General features: G+C 40.3%; 2 protein-coding genes across 4 annotated transcripts in view; both read right to left on the bottom strand.

Annotated features, from left to right (window-relative positions):
* Positions 1-18,085, bottom strand: part of THSD7B (thrombospondin type 1 domain containing 7B) — an 842,386-nt gene that overhangs the window by 650,827 nt on the left and 173,474 nt on the right. The window lies entirely within an intron of this gene.
* Positions 2,900-4,237, bottom strand: LOC306658143 (sperm motility kinase 3A-like; the record flags this gene model as incomplete). The annotated part of the gene is made up of 1 exon (XM_079134890.1): positions 2,900-4,237. The coding sequence occupies one exon, from the start codon at positions 4,235-4,237 to the stop codon at positions 2,900-2,902; it is 1,338 nt and encodes a 445-aa protein (XP_078991016.1).

Here is an 18,085-nt window from a genome sequence, read left to right as displayed (position 1 = left end):
AAAGATTGTACACATATAATCTGTATTTATGTATATGCAAAATATACACACACATATATACATATATGTACATATATACACATATATATGTGTATGTATATATATATATATATAGAGAGAGAGAGAGAGAGAGAGAGAAATAAGATGCATGTTAGTTTCCTATTGCCTCTGTAACCCATTACCACAAAGTTGATGACCTACCAAAAACTGTTACTTTACAATTCCTGGGGTCAAATGTCTAAAACTAGTCTGGTTGGACTGAAATAGAGGTGTTGTTAGAGCTGAGTTCCTTCTGAAGGCTGGACTGAAGATCTGTTCCCTTACCTTTTCCATCCTTCAGAGGCCACCTGCACTCCTTGGCTTGTTACCAGGCCAGTGCTCTCTACCACTTTCCTCTGCTGGGCCCTTCCCCCATGATGGGCTGCCTCACCTTGGCCCAGAGCAATAGAGTCAGTAATTGATGGAAGGAGACCACTGAAACCTTGAGCCCTGTGTGAATAGTTCCTCCTCCAAGTTTTTCTTACTGGGTGAATGGGCCACAGCATCGATACACTTAATTAATACACAGCCATAGGCCATCGTTCCCAACTTGAAAAATGTACTCCTGTGTGTGTGTGTGTGTGTGTGTGTTGTGTGTTTGTGTGTGTGCATGGGTGTTGCATTACTGGGAAGTGAACCACTTCCTTGGGCAGGCTGGAGGAGCATTCTTAAAGTACACCTCCCATCCCTGGGGTTGGAGCCTCATGGTCTGTCTGCACTCTTGAGGAGTTGGTACCCGCTAGATGTTCCTGTGTGAGGAGAGTTCCTCAGGTTGACCTGAAGGTCATTGGATGAGGTACTCAGATCTCAATGAAGACAGAAAGATCTCTGGTAAGGCAAATCTGTGACAATTATAAAAGCCAATGCCACTTGTTTTCTACAAGGTATAAGAGAATAACGTAGCTGAAAACCCCCACTCTGTTCTGTACTGAGCACACTGTGTGCACATGTGAGATTGTGACATCACTGACTGAGGGGTGGGCATGGTGAGGCCCAGCAGCAGCATTCTCTGCACTAGCGATGTTCCCCTGCCACAGGTTCCCATCAGGGTGGTGTTCCTATCTGGTGGGAAATGGAACCCCATGGGAACCACAAAGGAATACCTATAGGTCATATCCAAAGGGAGAGGTAAGGGAATTGGTATCTTTGATGTTTGTTTCACTACACACATCAACTGAACAGGAGAGAAGGTAGTCATGTAACAGCATAAGTCACACTGAAACAAAAGTGGCCTGGCCTCCATATCAGGACACAGGCCACACTGACCCATGATTTCATCCTAGTTCCTTACAACCTCATCTTCTGTCATTTCATCCTAACAATGTCATTTCTGACAAGACAGACCTCATTCTTGGGTGTGGAGGTGTGAACCTATACCTGTCATTGGGGGATCTAATATGATCCCTAGCACTCCCTGGTCCCACATCTCTGACGTTCTCGTCAGTATGTGTTGAACATTGTCATGTAATTGCCTACATGAATCCACTCGACCCTATGTCTTTGTTGGTTGTTTCAATCCAGAATATTTTACAAATGATGAAAATAAAAATCAACTTTCCTCATCTCTCTTCACTTTTACTTTCAGAAAAATTTCCCCCAAAAGTGTAATTCTAAAAGAATCATTTGTAAATTTTTATTTTGAAATCTATTCCCAAGTATGTATTTTGTTAATTTTAAAGTCATTTCTTAGACAAATGTGATTTATTTCAATCAATAATAGGGTAGTGATTTCTATAGGTAAGAGTTCTCTCAGCCACCATGGTTACCAGGGAGAATAAAATGCAGATTATTACCCATGGTGGTTATTCTTTGATTTCTAGCGCACTTTAATATAGAGGTGGGAGAAGGTAAAGAATCGCTTTCCCAGAGTTTCCAGAGTCAACTAGAGGTGGCCATTTGACAGTTTTGGCCAGTGAGGTCCAAGAAGTCTGCTGGAGGTGCTCAGGCAATGCTTTGCTTTGGGAGTGAGGAACCCAACTGGTCAGCACTGCTTCTTGCTTCCTCCTGCACTGGGTGCTGCAGGGCCGCCTGGACCTCTGGCAGCCTTCTTGCCAACAAGAGCATCACAATGCTTCTGGTCTTGCCCACCCTGAGCTGCAGAGACAGTGTCCTCAGCCACCTCTTCTCAAATTTTGTCAGGTGAAAATAGACTCTATCCTTCAAAGCCCACCCTCAGAGTTCTGTGACTTGACACCAAAAGCACTTGTAACTGTTAAAACAGCTAACAAAAATGGGTTTTTGGTTTGTTTGGTTATGTGTTGTTTTGTGTTGGTACCATGGATTGAACTCAGGGCCACTTGGCCACAGAGCCACATCCCCAACGCTCTTTTGCATTTGATTTAGAGACAGGGTCTCACTGAGTTGCTTAGTGCCTTGTTTTGCTGAGGCTGGCCTTGAACTCCTATCCTCCTGTCTTGGCCTCCCCAGCTGCTTGGATTGCAGAGGTGCCCCAATGCCCTGGCCTCTTCTATTTTTAAAGCCGCCTTTTTAAAACAAAGCAAAAGAAACAAACCAAAATCTTTGGAACATCAATTTTATTATACAGTTTGTGAGGAAGAGAAATTCATTCAGAAGCATGTCTGCCATCCCAGAAGCCAGGGAGGAAGGCCAGGGAAGAACAGGGCAGGGGGAAGTGTCCAAGGGCAGAGTGTCTCTGATGTGTGTGGCAGGTGGGGGCAGAGGAGAGTCCTGGTGGATCCAGATGCACTGTGGGTTGGTATCTGAGAATGGGGCAGCCAGAGCCAGGTGGCACGCCTCACTGCTGAAGCTGCCTGAGTGCAGCCCTGACAGGTGCCCGTCCACCATGTCAGGATGCTCAGAGCTGGGAGTCTTCTGGCCGACCGTTCGTCTGTCTGTCTGGTCAGGGCACGTTCCCTGGAGCCACTGTGGTTTGGAGCCTACGGCGCCTGCGGCCTCCTTGCATGGGTGCCACTCTTCTTCTGGAGGTGGGCTCGCCGAAGCAGGGCACACAGCAGCACAGCTGCCGGATGCAGGTGGCGATCCTCCTAGTGACCGCCCTCCAGCCCCTGCGGCCGTCAACCGATTGGCCTGAGGAGGGACCCTGGGAGGACGAGCTGGGGCCTTGTGCTACCCGTCTGCTGAGTAGCCTCCAGGGCCTGGGCCTGGGGTGGTCGGGCCTGCGGGGCACAGGGTCTGGCCTGGAGGCTGGGCTGGGAGGGGGTGTGTCCCCATGGAAGAAGCGCAGAGGAATCGCGGGCACACTGGCACTTGCAGTGCCCTTGTGCCCCGATGACTTGGCCGCCTCGGGCTGCTGCTGCTCACAGGGCCAGGGAAGGGCAGGCTGGCTAGCACACTTGTTGGGATGCATGCTGGGGGGATCCACGGGGCCTGGGCGACACCCGACCACTGCACGGTGCACAGGCCTCACCTGCAGCTCACAGCCCGCCCCCTGGCTTCGCTGGTGCAGGAGGATAAGATAGGTCCCCATGGCCTCATCGAACTTCCGCTGGTCCAGGGACACCCAGGCGTTGTAGGGGTCAAAGCCCATGTCAAACATGATGGTCATGATGGCGGGGTCGGGGCGCGTGGGCAGTGGCTGGCGGCAAGGACCGGGCGGGGCTTCCTCGCCCTGGCTCAGCCACGGATGCCCCATTACCTGCTCGAGGGTGGGCCTCTGGGCGGGGTCCACCGTCAGCATCTGCTGGATGAGGCTGCGGGCCTCCTGGGAGAGGTGCGTGGGGAGCTCGTAGCTGGCCTGCACGATGAGCCTCTGCAGGCCCTTGGCCGTGCTCGCCTTAAATGGGCGCCTCCCTGTGAGCATAAGAAAGAGGGTGACCCCCAGGCTCCACACGTCCGCCGGGGGACCTTCGTATTCTTGCTTCAGGACGATTTCAGGGGCACGGTAAGGCAGAGTGCCCCAGAAGCTGGTGAGCTTCTGCCCAGGCCGGACCCTGGCGCTCAGGCCAAAGTCTATGAGTTTGACCTTGCCGCCCCTGTTGTCCACCACGAAGTTCTCGGACTTGAGGTCGAGGTGCGCGATGCCCTGCTCATGGCAGTGGCGCACCGCACACACCATCTGCCTGAAGGTCCTGCGGGCCTTCTCCTCCTTCAGCCCACCTGCTGCCGGGATGCAGCACCTGAGCTCTCCCCCACCTGCGTGCTCCATGACCATGTAGATGTTGCTCGGGGTCTCGATGACCTGGAACAGCTGGATCACATATGGGTGCTCCAGGGCCATCAACCACTGCGGTTCCCGTAGGATGGGCTGGTTCCCCTCCGTCTTGGGCACGACTTTCACCACCACCTCTGCCCCGGTGAGGAGATGGCGGGCTAGAAGCACCTGGCTGAAGCCGCCCTGGCCAAGCTCCCTCACGACCTGGTAGTGGTCCGTGAGGGCCGACTCGTAGCAGGAGCTGGGCCCCTGTGGCCCTACACTAGTCTGACTGCACTGACTGCACATCCTAAAGCCGGAACGACAACTAAGGATGCTAGCTTAAAAAAAAATAACAAACTCAAACAAAAGACCCAAACCAACAAACCAAAGACAAAACAAACAAACAAACAAAAGCCCAAATCAAAAAAACAACGGCAAAACACCACCACCCCCAACCACCAACCACCAGCCACCAACCACCAACCACCAGCCACCAACCACCAAAAACGCTCACTATCTGGGAGTCCGACAGGTCACCACCAAGAGCTTCCTGTACTTATGGACAAAAATCCCAGCTGCAGCCACCCTCTTATATGGCCGGTGGCTGAACTCCCATCACAGTGGCTCCTTGTGAGGTCACAGCAAGCAATGACCCGGTCATGCCCAGCCAGAACCCCCAGTGGTCATCTTACTTCGGGGCCTCCAGGACCTGTCCAACCTTCATAAGAAGAATAAGAAAGGACCCAGAAGCTTTTTGTTGCAGGGGGTGTGCACACTGAGAGTTACACGTTTAGAGACTCAACTTGTGAGATCCTTCAGGGCTCTTTTCACTTGGAGTCTGATGAAAATCCCTACTCACTTTGGCCTTTACAGGCCTCATCATATCTACACTCCAAGAAGTCAATTCCTACTTCTTCTCTCAAAATGATTGGTGTCAAAGGGAGGGTAGCACTTCGCTCACATGGTGATGCTCCCACCAAATGCTCTGTCCCCTAGGATGCTCTAGAACTTGGCATGAACACCTATGGGGCTGAGAGGGAGGGAGCACTCCTCAGCCTTTCCCTACAAGGTTCTCATCAGATTTTGCTCTAGAAACCCCGGATGGCCAAAGGCCCAGGGTTGATAAGTTCAAAGTGATAAAGGATAAAATACGGAAGCCAAGATCCTAGAACCAGCAAAGGTATCCTAACAGATGCCTGGGTCCCTTCCTACCCCTGTAACCTCAGTACCTTAGACTGGGTAACTTATTAGCAATAGCAGTCCACTTCCCACAGTTCTGGAAAGTGGCAAGTTCTAGGTCAAAGCACCTTGTTGCTGTCTCCTCCCATGATGGAGGGTCAGAAGGATTGAACTCATTCTCTCAAGCCCTCCTCTTTGTTTTGTTATTTTGTTTCTTTTTTTTTTTTTTTTTTTTTTCTTCTTACATACTGGCCATTGAAGCCAGGGCCTGGGGCATGCCACGCCAGTGCTATGTTATTCAATCTTAAAAATAAATGAAGTACCAATAAAAAAAATAAAATAAATAAATAAAATAAATTTAAAAAAAAAAAAAAATAGCAATGGCTGATTGTCATTCTCACACTGCATTCCTTGGATAGTCACTCATGTTTCTGCCTTCTTTTGCCACTAATAGAAGCTTTGTTGTTGCACTGGATCCATCCAGAGAATTAGGACACCTTGTCCATCTCACGATCAGTTAATTAGCAACTTTAATTCCATCTTCAACCTTAATTCACTTTTTGCCATATAACCTAACATATTAGTAAGTTTCAGGTATTAGAATATGGGTATTTTGTGGTAATTAGTCTGATAGGAATATTAGAAAATTTAAGAATTTTTTTTATGTTCTTAAAGTCATTTTTTTTAGTTCCAATTCTCTTGCTGACATGATAAGTAATTAAAAGTTGTATGAGACTTCAACTCTCTCCTGTCATTCAGAAAATGGAAACTACAACATTACCCCATTTTATAGAGCCCATGTGGACTCCCCTTGTCCATGGTAATTTATCTTTCTTAAACATAAAACTAAAAACTATACATCCATAATACCCAGTTCTTCCTTGTTTCCCACTGGACAAGTAAGGTATAATGATCTCCATTTAGTAGGAGACACTGAGTCCAGCCAAGAATTATTCATTTGGGGCATTCCCTCATGGTTTTCCAACTCACACTGGAAAGTAGAAGCCAATAATATCTATGAGTTAACATAACCGCTTTGCATCCAAAACTGAAACCTTAATTCTTACCTGACAATTTTCTGAAATTACCATGGTCTTTAATTCTCAAACCTGCCAGTTTTCCTTCTCCCACAAGCCCATGTTTCATCTTCCATTCTTTCATAAGAGCATCAGTGACAGTGGCAGCTCCCAGATTTTCTACATAAGGCGATTCAAGATGGGAATCTCATGGAATAGGAAAGATCTGACACTAGAAGATATATGTTAAAGCTATGGCTTGACAAGCACTTCTCAGAAACGTTGAAGTTATCTATTTCAAAGAGGAGAGTAAAGCTAAAGGTGACCATGAGAAGGCTAAATGCATCCCCCCTCCCAAAGTTATCCTGTTGTCACTACCAGGGAAGGACAAAGACCATGGAAACTTTATAGTCATGCGCTGCATCATGTGATTTCATCCAACAAAGGACTGCAAATGTAGCAACGTCACCAACAGATTCTACCACCTCATGTCTTCATAGCCATCTTAGTTTGTGTAAGTGCACTCCATGATGTTCACCAGTGAAATCGCCAAACACACTTATCAGAACATATTCCCATCACTAAGCAGCACATGGCTCTATTTGGAAGAGACTCAAAAACCATTCCAGTCCAGTCTCCAATGCATCACAAGAATGTTCTCAAATGAGTACTCAGGTAATGGGTCATCTATTCATTGCAACATCCCTTCAATCACAGATAAACAACCAGAGCTTACCAACTCAATCATGGTTAGCAGTTCAGCTCATAGCAATAAACTTGGGTCAGGATTCTTATCCTGAATCAGTATGCTTTCCTCCAGGCTGGTGTCTAGGTCCTTCTCCCAAACTTAGTATCCAAGTCCTACCTATGCAATTCCTACAAAGTGTCTTTCTTGCTAGTTCTCCACTCTAATTGAGGACAAATTTCCCCAATTACTTTTACCAAATAAATTCAGAAATACCCCTATCTCTTCAATATATTTAGGGAAGTAAATGGTAAACACCCCTCTTGGCTCCGTATTCTATTTCTAGTCCCCCAGATTCTAGGCTGAAAAGCATTTGACCAAGGAAGAATAATGACTTTAATTAACTTGAAGTTCAGCCAACCCTGCTAAAAGATCAACAAGAATATTCAAGTTGAATTCTCTGACCAAAGCAAATGTGTTATTAAAAAAAAGTAGATGAAATAAGTGTTTTGACAACCAGGTAATTTTAAGAGAATGTGGAAAGTAGTAGGTTTCTACAACACCTGCATTGAGGGGTAAAAGTGAAATAGTAAATTCAGGGAATGAGAAGTTCTATGAGAAGAAGTAGGAGTGTCATTTTAGTAATTCACTTCAACAAAAACTATAAACTGGAGAAAAAGGATGCTAAACTCCTGTGTAACAGAAGAGAGACAGAGCTTATCTTCACTTCCACTCACTTAAGCCACCACAAGTCAGAGGAGCCTCAGCAGAATACTGTGCTACTAAAAAAAAAAAAAAAAAAAAAAAAAAAGAGCAAGAAATCCCTAAAGAGTATAAGATCTCAATGTTTCCTTGTGACTCAGCCTCTTATATCACTTGAAATCAAGTATACTTTCTAAAGGAATTTATCAGAATCTCAGATTGGAGAGAATCCTAAATGTACCCTCTTGCTTCCCAACCCCAGCACCATCACTATGCTCTCGAAGGCCTGTCTGTGTGAATTCCCTGTCTTATTTCCAAGTAGTGCTTTCCCACCTACTCATGATGGGAAGTTCAGCCATCTCAAAATACCCACTTTTACATGAAAATCAGCTCACAGTGGGAGCAATTCTAGTAAACTGCTTGCTCTGCTATGCTTGGTCTAGTCAGTTCAAAACTGCCTCCATAAATAGGGCCCATCTGTGCTCTCCAGGTTAGTCACTGCTATGTTTGAATGTGTCTCCCAAAATTTCAAAGGTTGGAAACTTAATCCCCAAAATCATGTTAATGGTATTTGCAGATAGGGCCTTTGAGAGGTAATTGGATTAAATGGGGTCATGAGAGTAGGGCTCCCATGATGGCATTAGTGGCTTTATAAGAAAAGGGAGACTTGAGCTAACATGCTTGCTCTGTCCCACCATGTAATAATGCCCTCTACCAGGTTAGAATGCAGGAAGAAGGCCAGATACCAGTGACATGCTCCTCGACTTCCCAGTTTCTAGAACTCTGAATTAAATAAATTTGTTTATAAACTACCTGGGCTGAGGTAATTTATAAAGAATAGAAGAAATACAAAACAGACTAAGACACCACTGTCCCACATCAATGTAATTCAAATAGTCATTTTTCCTCTAAAGTAAATTTCCCTGATTCCCTGAGAATAGTGACAGTTCCTCTCACCCTTCTTTAGCCTTTCCTCTGGAACATACCCTTGTCAATATCCCTCAAGTACAGTACCAAAAGCAATCTGATTCTTACTTGTGGACCCATCCCAGAATTAAGGGTGAAAATTACCTCCCATACTTGGGGAAGATTAAACTAGTCTACATCTAAATCAGTGCATTTAAATTAACCATTTTGGCTAGTAAACAAGTTGTTAAATTGTATATGTTCAAAATCAAATAAATTCACTAAATTATTTTAATAATGCTGTTGGTAAACCATACAGGTCCCTGATCCTCTGCTCATGTAGGCTTAAGTTTATCAGAAATACAAAATGATAAATTTTTATTTAATAGAAACTTTAGAACTACTTTTGCATTTGGTTTTCAAAAAGTTGAGTTTCCAATATTTGCATTTTAATAAACTTCAAAATATCTTTCTTCTGATTTTTTTCTATTTTTTCGTTCATTATTTCTATATTTGACCTTGGGAAACAAGTAAATTAATTAAGTTGGGAATATTAATTTGTTTTGGTAAATAAATAAAAGGGATATAATTAAAAAGGAAAACAGGCCTGACAAATCTTACCAAAATGTACCATTACAAAAAAGCAGAACTCTTTAAATTTAATCTTGTTACATGCAAATAATTATTTTAGTTGTTGGAGACTCTTAGCACATCCTGATTTAGATATGTGAAATATTAATCATCACATTCAGCTTTGTGTCCAACTAACAAATACCTTCATTAGTGGCTAAACTTCAAGATGTTAAGAAAAATACTGGCCAGATTCAGACTACTAACACACTGTTAACAACAAATATCATGTTAATATTGCAAATTTAATCCTCACAATTTGAGTACAGTCTTTGAATTGGTCAATAACCTATCTAGGTGTGCATTATCATTTGTCTCAAATTTTGTCCATAATGATCCAAGAAGTGATGAGGTATGATAACACATAAAATACTATAAAGTATATAACTACATAATTTTATTACATTATGAAGAGTGTTTTAATTCAGATATAAAATTCAGAAGTTTCTATTTGATATAATAACAAAGAAGAGAAATGTATCAGTCACACCCATGAAAGCATGCTTCTCAGGACTCTTTTTACTAAAAGTTTCAAAAATAAAATATCAATAATAATGATAAATGAACTAATTAAAGCAAAAAATAAAAAGAAGAGGTATTGGTTCACGTAACTGAAAAGGCTAACGATAACATAGCTACAGTACAGTCGTAGGCTCCTGTACTTCCATGGGGACTGCTCCCTGGTTTTCCTCTCACTCTGCTCCCTTTCATGCCAGCTCATTCTCCAATTGTATGTATGAGCAAGATGGCTGTCAGCAGCAACTGACCTGTGTCTTCTTGGAATCAGTCCTCAATGGAAAAAAAAAAATCTCTTTCTCATATTACAAGCTCAAGATCCTCAAACAAGTGATCAAGCAAATAGATTAAATAACACTGCACGGTCAGACCAAGTTACATACTCCCATCTGGAACTAAGAAAGAAGCCCTTTGGAACACAATCAGAAGGAGACTGGGTATTTGAGCTGCTGTCACCAGAAGAAGGTGAATGGATATTGTGGAACGGTGGACCCAGAATCTGAAATGACCACTAAGCACGCATAATAAAATTTTTATGGCATACTAACCATGAGAGAACACCTTGCCAAATAAAAAAGGAGCAAGGTGGTGATACCAGTCAGACCTGTAAGAAAACTCCTGATGTTTCCAGACATAAATGAGCAATAATTTCTCCAAGATTAGCAAAACATGTCACCACATTTTCCATTTCAGCCAGTGTAAGATCCATTCTCACACACTCACACAGGGCCAAGTTGGCACTGTATGCTGCTCAATAAATCATTTAGTTCACCCTAAGTTAAAAAGCAGTTATATCTGCTTTACAAAGTACCTTTGAGATCAAAGGTTTCGTTCAGAATTTCATGCTGCTGTTTTTTACATATTTAAAGAATTTAGGGTAAATTTAATCTTACTACATGCCTGATTTATTATATTCCTACTGCCTGAGAATAAGAACTTTAATGTTTTCATTGCAAGAAAACATTTAGATTCTATATTTCGTCTGCTGCTGTCTCCTATAGATTAAATACCTTCACTTTTACCTTGCTTGAACATTTACGTCCCTCATACAATGTTCTGAAATTCTGTATCAACTTTAATTCTAAAAATTCATATTCAAAAGTTTTAAATATCCACATTCAAACAAAAATGGATATTAACATTTTTTAAAGAAAACTAAAACTTTAAGGGAATCTGATAGCTGGTTCTATGACTGAATTTCCTGAGATGGCATATTTGTTTCTCTGAGAGTTTCCTTTTTAAGGAGGCTGGGAAGTTATTATTAACACCTAGGAAGAATCTACACAGAGTAGATTATGTTCAGTCATATCAAATTCGATTCCCTTCTGGAGCAAGGTTAATTTAGCTAGGTGATTTTCTTAAGTTACAATAATTTGCTGTTATAGACTGAAACTTACTCAGGAAAAGATCAAGGCAAACAATGGTTCTCTACGTTTTCATTTATATATCAGCTCTATCAAGGTGATTCAGTATTTTCCAGCTATCTGAAAATCACCATAAATGGCACACAATTATATTGCTAAGTCTTTGGTTCTTAACAAAGGCAGAGATCTCCAAGTTGTGATTCAGGTAGGGTGATCACTGGTCCTCAACCTACATCGTTAGTGAAACTGCTCTTCCCTTCTCTCTCCATTATAGTCTTCTGGGGTCTCTCTGATAAAAGTTAATCTGAAAATGTGGATTTGAGGGATAACAGCAATTAAGAAAGCTAGATTACTTTCTATTGATACAAAGTAAAATGGTTTAGCCTCAGAACCTGTTGAAATATAAGAAGAATTATTTTATATATAATATATATAATAAAATATATAATATATGTGAATTTTGTAGCAAAAGACTGAGAACTCAGACATGCATGCTTTACAGTGTAATACAAGAGTCCAAAAAAAAAAAAAAAAAAAAAGACAAAGAATAGAAATGCTGTTATGTGATGTCTTAAAAACAAAGCAGAAAAAAAAAAAAAAGGCCGAGACACTAACTGGTCAATACATCAAATGAGGAGGAAAATCACTAAGATGAGTTGAGCAGGGAAGATCTGCGAAACGCTTTACCTTTTCTCACCTGACTACCCTTTGATGGGTTTCTTTAAATCTCAGCTTAAACATTACCTCCTTAGGGAGCCTTCCTAACCCCCAAACTAGATGAGCCTCCCTTCCATTAAATGTCTACAGTAGCCTGTTTTCCTCTTTCAGAGCACATTACACAATTGAGACTCCATAATGAATACTGTAATGATTTTTTAAATACCTGATTACTCTATTGCAAACGGAATGACTGCGGGGATTCTGCTCGTGTTCCCAGCACCTAGCAGTATCAATAAATAATCCAATAAGTAATTTTTTTTAGTGAATAACTAGATGAACCATCTAATTTTCTCATTCCCTAGAATGTGACTCTAAAATAAAATCTTGGGGCATATCACTATTCAGACAACTGGGTGAGGCTCTATTTCAGACACATTTGTCATTAAGCAAATCCCTTATGTCTTCAAATTGAACTCTAGAAATGTGGGTGACTCTCAGGGTTCCTGGTGCCTTGGAGAAGAGCAAGCACAGTAAACAAGATAATGTCCATGAGACTCCCAGGGGAGAATAAAATAAAAGCTTTTAAGGATTAGGAATCATTGGTGTTTTAGGAATAAATGCTTATTTGCAGGCTTCGTGTTTGTGTGTGCTTTAGGATTGATGAGATTATTTATAAAGGATGTGAATGTATGAAGGTGGTGAGTGGTTCTGGGGCATTTCTCTTTTCCCTGTGGTGCTCCATTTAAAACTGACCCTTGTGAACTCTACTTTTACACATTGGTACATAAGTGGCATAATAATGAAAAAATCCCAGACAAAATCTCTGCATGTATAAGAAAACCTGAAGTATAAGGATATACAATTCTTTCTTTCTGTTTCTCTGTTTAAGTTACTTCTTATTTTGGTAGTAAATATCATAGCCTAATATGGGCAGAAGTCCCTGAGGCTGAAAAGAGTTGCTCTTTAAAATAGCTTAATGTGTTCTTCGAAGCCAATAATCTGACTAAGTAGCAGTGTCTTCAAAGGAGTTAGCAAGCCTTTAAGTCCAATAAATAAGTTTATCTTTCCTACAAAAATCTCATCTGTAGAAAGAGGTATTCTCCTTTGTTCTCAAAGTACAAGTTAAAAATTACAATTAAAAGGTCATGAAAATGTGTTTTCTAGTTATATCTTCTACATACTTTTCCATATAAAAATATTTTCAATATAAAAATATTTTTCCACTTTTTATTGGATCTGTAACAAAGTTTCTTGACACTTACCAATACTATTATGTACACATATACATGTGTATACACACACACACACACATATATATTACTATTACAATAGTCTTCATTTTTTCCTAAGAAATTATCACATGAGCTATATATCATTTAGGTAGTTATAAATTACCACAAACATTTTCTTTGGCAGAATCCATACAAAACTGTAATTCTAAGTGGTTTATGAATTTTTTATTCCCACTAATAGCAAATATTATACAAACACAAGGGGAAGGTAACCCACTATCCTAATGTTCCTCTAGAGAATCTCTAGAGACCCAAACTTCAAAGTCTATACAAGGTCAAAGGTAAAATGAACTGAAGATCTTCACACTTGGCCCTGGAGAGCACACTCGACAATAAAAGAACAGATCACCTTTGTTACCACACTGAACATAAAATGCAAGAGAAATTTTAAGTTCTTTGACAACCTTTTTAAAGGTATTGATATATCCTGCAGATTACATAGTAATTCAAAAAGAATAAAAATATTAAAAGGACTTTGCTTTGTTACTGTAATGACTTGAAAAAACATCTTCCGAAGATTGGTCCTATGTCACTAAATTAACCTGTGCTTAAATTATATCAGATGATTCTAGGAGATTCAATAACTTATACTAACAAAGAAATAATACGCACAAGAAAGTTTCAACCCAGTGAAACATGTTTTGTTGATGTAATTTCAATGAAAATATTTTCCTTTTTCAGGTTCTTATTTAAAACAAACTGATTATTTAAAAAAAGAAAAAAAAATCTTAATGAATTACCTGTACCACAGATAGCAAACAAAAGCTGATTTACAATTTAGGTTGATATTTTGCCAGTTCTTTCTTCTGATCAACTAGCAATTACAATGTTCATGACCATCCTATCTCAAATATCTGAATTCAAAACTATTAAACCATCTTCCCTAATACACACCATCTGTATTTCTGAGTATTGGCAAAAGATGAAGAACAGAACTCAGAAATTTGGAGTAAGAATATTTTATTCTTCTCTCCTTCTGGAGTCATGCCACATTTTCTCTCCAGTTTATTTACTAGAGCACAAGATACTCTTTGCTGGTTTTTTTCCTTGAAGTCTTCTTGGCCAGGAATGTAGTTTAGATATACACATGAATTTCAATAGCATTCATGATTGGGGGAGAAAAAAGATGATTCTCTACATTAGAAGTAGGACTATGCTTACATTTTTACCTAAATAAATTTTCAGGACACATTAATTATCAAACTAGTTGTGTGTGTGTGAAGGGTGTATGTAGAGTGTGTATAATGATAACAAAATGAGGAGAAGGAGAGAGAGAATATCATTTGGTATCTCTCAACCTGTGTTAACTTTCTGATACCAAACAAATGCCTGACATAATCAACTTAAAGAGATGACAGTTTGTTTTGGCTCACAGTTAGAGAGGTCCCACTTTGTGACTGGTTGACCCAATTGCTCTGTCCCAGTCCTGAGGCAGCACATCAGGGAGGGAGAGCAGAGCAGAGAAAACCACTCACCTTGTGGCCAGGATGTGAAAAAGAAGATGAGGAAGGGACCAGGTCTGACCAGCCCCACTGAGGGCATGGTTCCATTACCGGAAGACTTCCCACTAGGTCTCACCTCTTGAAGGTTCCACCAGTTCCCAAGAGCACTACAGGCTGGAAACCTTTAACACATGGGCCTCTGGGAGACACTGATCCAAAACATAGCAGTATTAGACACTCAATAAACCTCTCTCTTGAAAGTCAGCTCTCAGGTACATGCTTCACCCCTAGGCAGACTGATTCTCAATAGGATTCCATGAGACCTGCTACACGAGTGATGCTGTGAGGCCCCTCTCCTTGACATCACCCTCTCTTGACCTCCCCAGGTCTAGAAATGCTAGCACTGAGAAGCAAAACAATGGTGGGAGCCTCTCAGTGATCTAAATGGGCTGTTTTTCTACAAGTACTTTCGGTCTCCAGCTACCAAATACACAACACGCACAACATATTTGTATCTGTATCTCTCCCCACCACCTGTCCAAAACACAACCTATTCTGAGTTAAAAAAAAAAAAAAAAAAAAAAAGGAGAGAGTTATTGATTGGTTGCTTTCTTCAGGATCAACAGAATGCCATGCACAACCACTGGTCTGCAGTCTTTCTTCAGTGTCTCTTGACAGGATTTGTGAAAATAACTGTGGGGTCAAGACTAATAGTACACTGCCACTTGTGCTTAAAGATGTCATCTTCTCTGCCACTTTATCTTAGGAAATTAATCATTCTCTTTTTTTTTCTATGATGACATGGTGTGGGGATAAGATCTTCCATGAGTAATTTTACAATTAAATAATTTAGACATGATCAAGGGTAAATTTATTCCACCTAAACTTAATAATCAGACTAAAAGTCGCTATATCACAAAGACAGACTGTATCACAAAAACAGACAGTAAAGGAGAGAGTTCAGAGGTAATAGACTACTTTTGGACCAATGAATATCAATTCTGGTAGAAAACTAGCATCATCTTGAGAGCTTTGAAAAAGAATAAGGTCTCATTACAGACTAATTAAACTATAAACTCTGATGGTCTTTACCTATAATCACACTGATAAACCTAACATGAGCCACGGTTGAGAATTCCTGGTCTATGATGACTACATGAACCCCTTGGATCTCACCACTAAGCTGAAAATACAACAGCAGTCTAAGGAAGACACACTGAGCACTGTAGCAGTCGTGCTAGAAGACAGTCAAGTACAAATCCTAGTTTTATCAGTTAGGATATTATAGAATATGCTGCAGTAATAAACAACCCTCCAAATCCCAGAGGCTTAAAAAACAACAGATCTGAGATGTTTAAAATGCATTTCATCTAGGGTTTTTCTTTTTTCATTCTTAGAACACCAAGCTAAAATGTACCACATGTCCATACTCACACAGAGACTCAAAGGTACCCCATGTCCATACTCACACAGAGACTCAAAGGTACCCCATGTCCATACTCACACAGAGACTCAGGGGAAAAAAATGAATGTAGAGAATTACATCACTACTTGTAAAGCTTTCTTCAACCCAAACCTCCATTTTTCTGAGAAGTAACTCTCTAAGTGACATTTAATTCCAAAGAGGCATGGAGGCATTTTTGCACCATTAAGATAGAAGACGCAGTATCAGACAGCTGATATCTTTGGTGGTCAGTACTAATGGTAACCTCAATAGTTCACCAACTCACATCCAATGTTTCAAAAGGTCATCAAACTGAGAAAAGGTAAGGTTTAGGAGGCCCCTCAGAAATGTATAGTCAGTCTTCATATCAATGGGTTCTGAATCCACAGATTCAACCAACTGTGGATCAAAACTTTTTAGGGAAATAATTGTGTCTGTACTGAATATGTACAGACATTTTTCTTGTTATAATTCCCTAAACAACACAATGTAACAACTACCTGTATGTTTATATATTTATTACTAGTTATTATAAATAACCTAAAGATGAGATGAGTTAAAGTATTCAGGAGGTTGTTCACATGTTACAGACAAAGACTATCTCATTTTATATAAAGGACTTGAGCATCCACAGAGTTTGTTGTCTGAAAGGGTTCCTGAACCAATCTGCTGCAGACAGCAAGAGAACATAGTACAGGCCAAATCACCTCACAAGCTGACTTGCAGCCATAGACAATGCATCTTATGAAAATCTAAGTTCCAAAACTGGTGCATGAAGCAGACATTATTATTAGCATAAACCAACTTTGAAAAGTGAATTCACTTTAGGTAGTATGGCCATTTTGACAATATTAATTCTTCCTATCCAAGAACATGGAAGATCTTTCCATCTTCTAAGGTGTTCTTTAATTTCTTTCTTTAGTGTTGTATAGTTCTCATTGTAGAGGTCTTTCACCTCTTTTGTGAGATTGATTCCCAAGTATTTTATTTTTTTCGAGGCTATTGTGAATGGGGTAGTTTTCCTAATTTCTCTTTCAGAAGATTCATCACTTATGTATAAAAATGCATTGGATTTATGAGCCCATTTATGCCATGTACAAACAGAGAAACAACATGTATCCCATTTGTTTACAATAAAATAAAATAAAATAAATAAAAAATTTAAAAAAAAAGAAAGAAAAAAGAAAAGTGAATTCAAAAGCTACCAGGCTAATATATTGCTCACATACTGAATCTCAATAACTCCAACACAGGTAGCTTTCCCTGCATGTTCAGAACAGGTCTCTATTTCTTTAGTTAAGCAACACATGAAATACTTGATTTCTATTTCTGGTACCACATTAAGCAGGACTACATTATGTTTTAACAACTGAGATTCTCTTTCAAAGAATCTCATTGAAAGAGGCAAGATTATGAAGACCAATGAGAGGAAAATAGAATCAAATCTCCTATCCCAAGTTTGGTCCAGGAGGTATGATCATTAAAGGGAAACTGAGAAGAACCACACGTATTCCTTGAGTTGCTATTCTCTATAAAGTTTTTGTCACTAACACTATATTGTTGATGTTGCATAAGTTAAAATCATACATAATACAATTCCACTGCATTCATTTAATACATGAGAGATGCTCCCTGCTCTTTTCCACCTACTCAAATTATATTCAATTAACACTAAAGTCCTATAGTGAGAGGTATCTGCAAAATTGAATTATGTAAATGAGAAACGGCAAGGAGGTCGTATAATATTCGAAATAGCAGAATAACATGAACTGCACAATCCTTTTTTTTAGCAAAATTGAGTAATTTCTAAGCTTACAGAATCAGTGAATTCCAAATTATATCTACCACTGGGCAAGTCAGGGGGAAGAGAGAGAGAAACCAAAATAATCTGCAGATTGCATAATCTCTGATCAGAGTGACCTACTATCATGAATCCCTGGGTTTAAGTGGTCTGTCCTCCAGGGAATCATGCCCATAACAGAGAAACTTAAAAGATAACTCAACCCCTGAATGTCATATGACAGATTTTTCTTTGTTATTAAAAAGGCAGCATTGTTTATGGAAATATTCTAACAAACTCATAAAATGATCTAAAA

Source organism: Sciurus vulgaris, assembly GCF_902686455.1.
Source record: "Sciurus vulgaris genome assembly, chromosome: 3".
NCBI lineage: Eukaryota > Metazoa > Chordata > Mammalia > Rodentia > Sciuridae > Sciurus > Sciurus vulgaris.
This window is presented reverse-complemented; position numbering and strand designations above follow the sequence as displayed.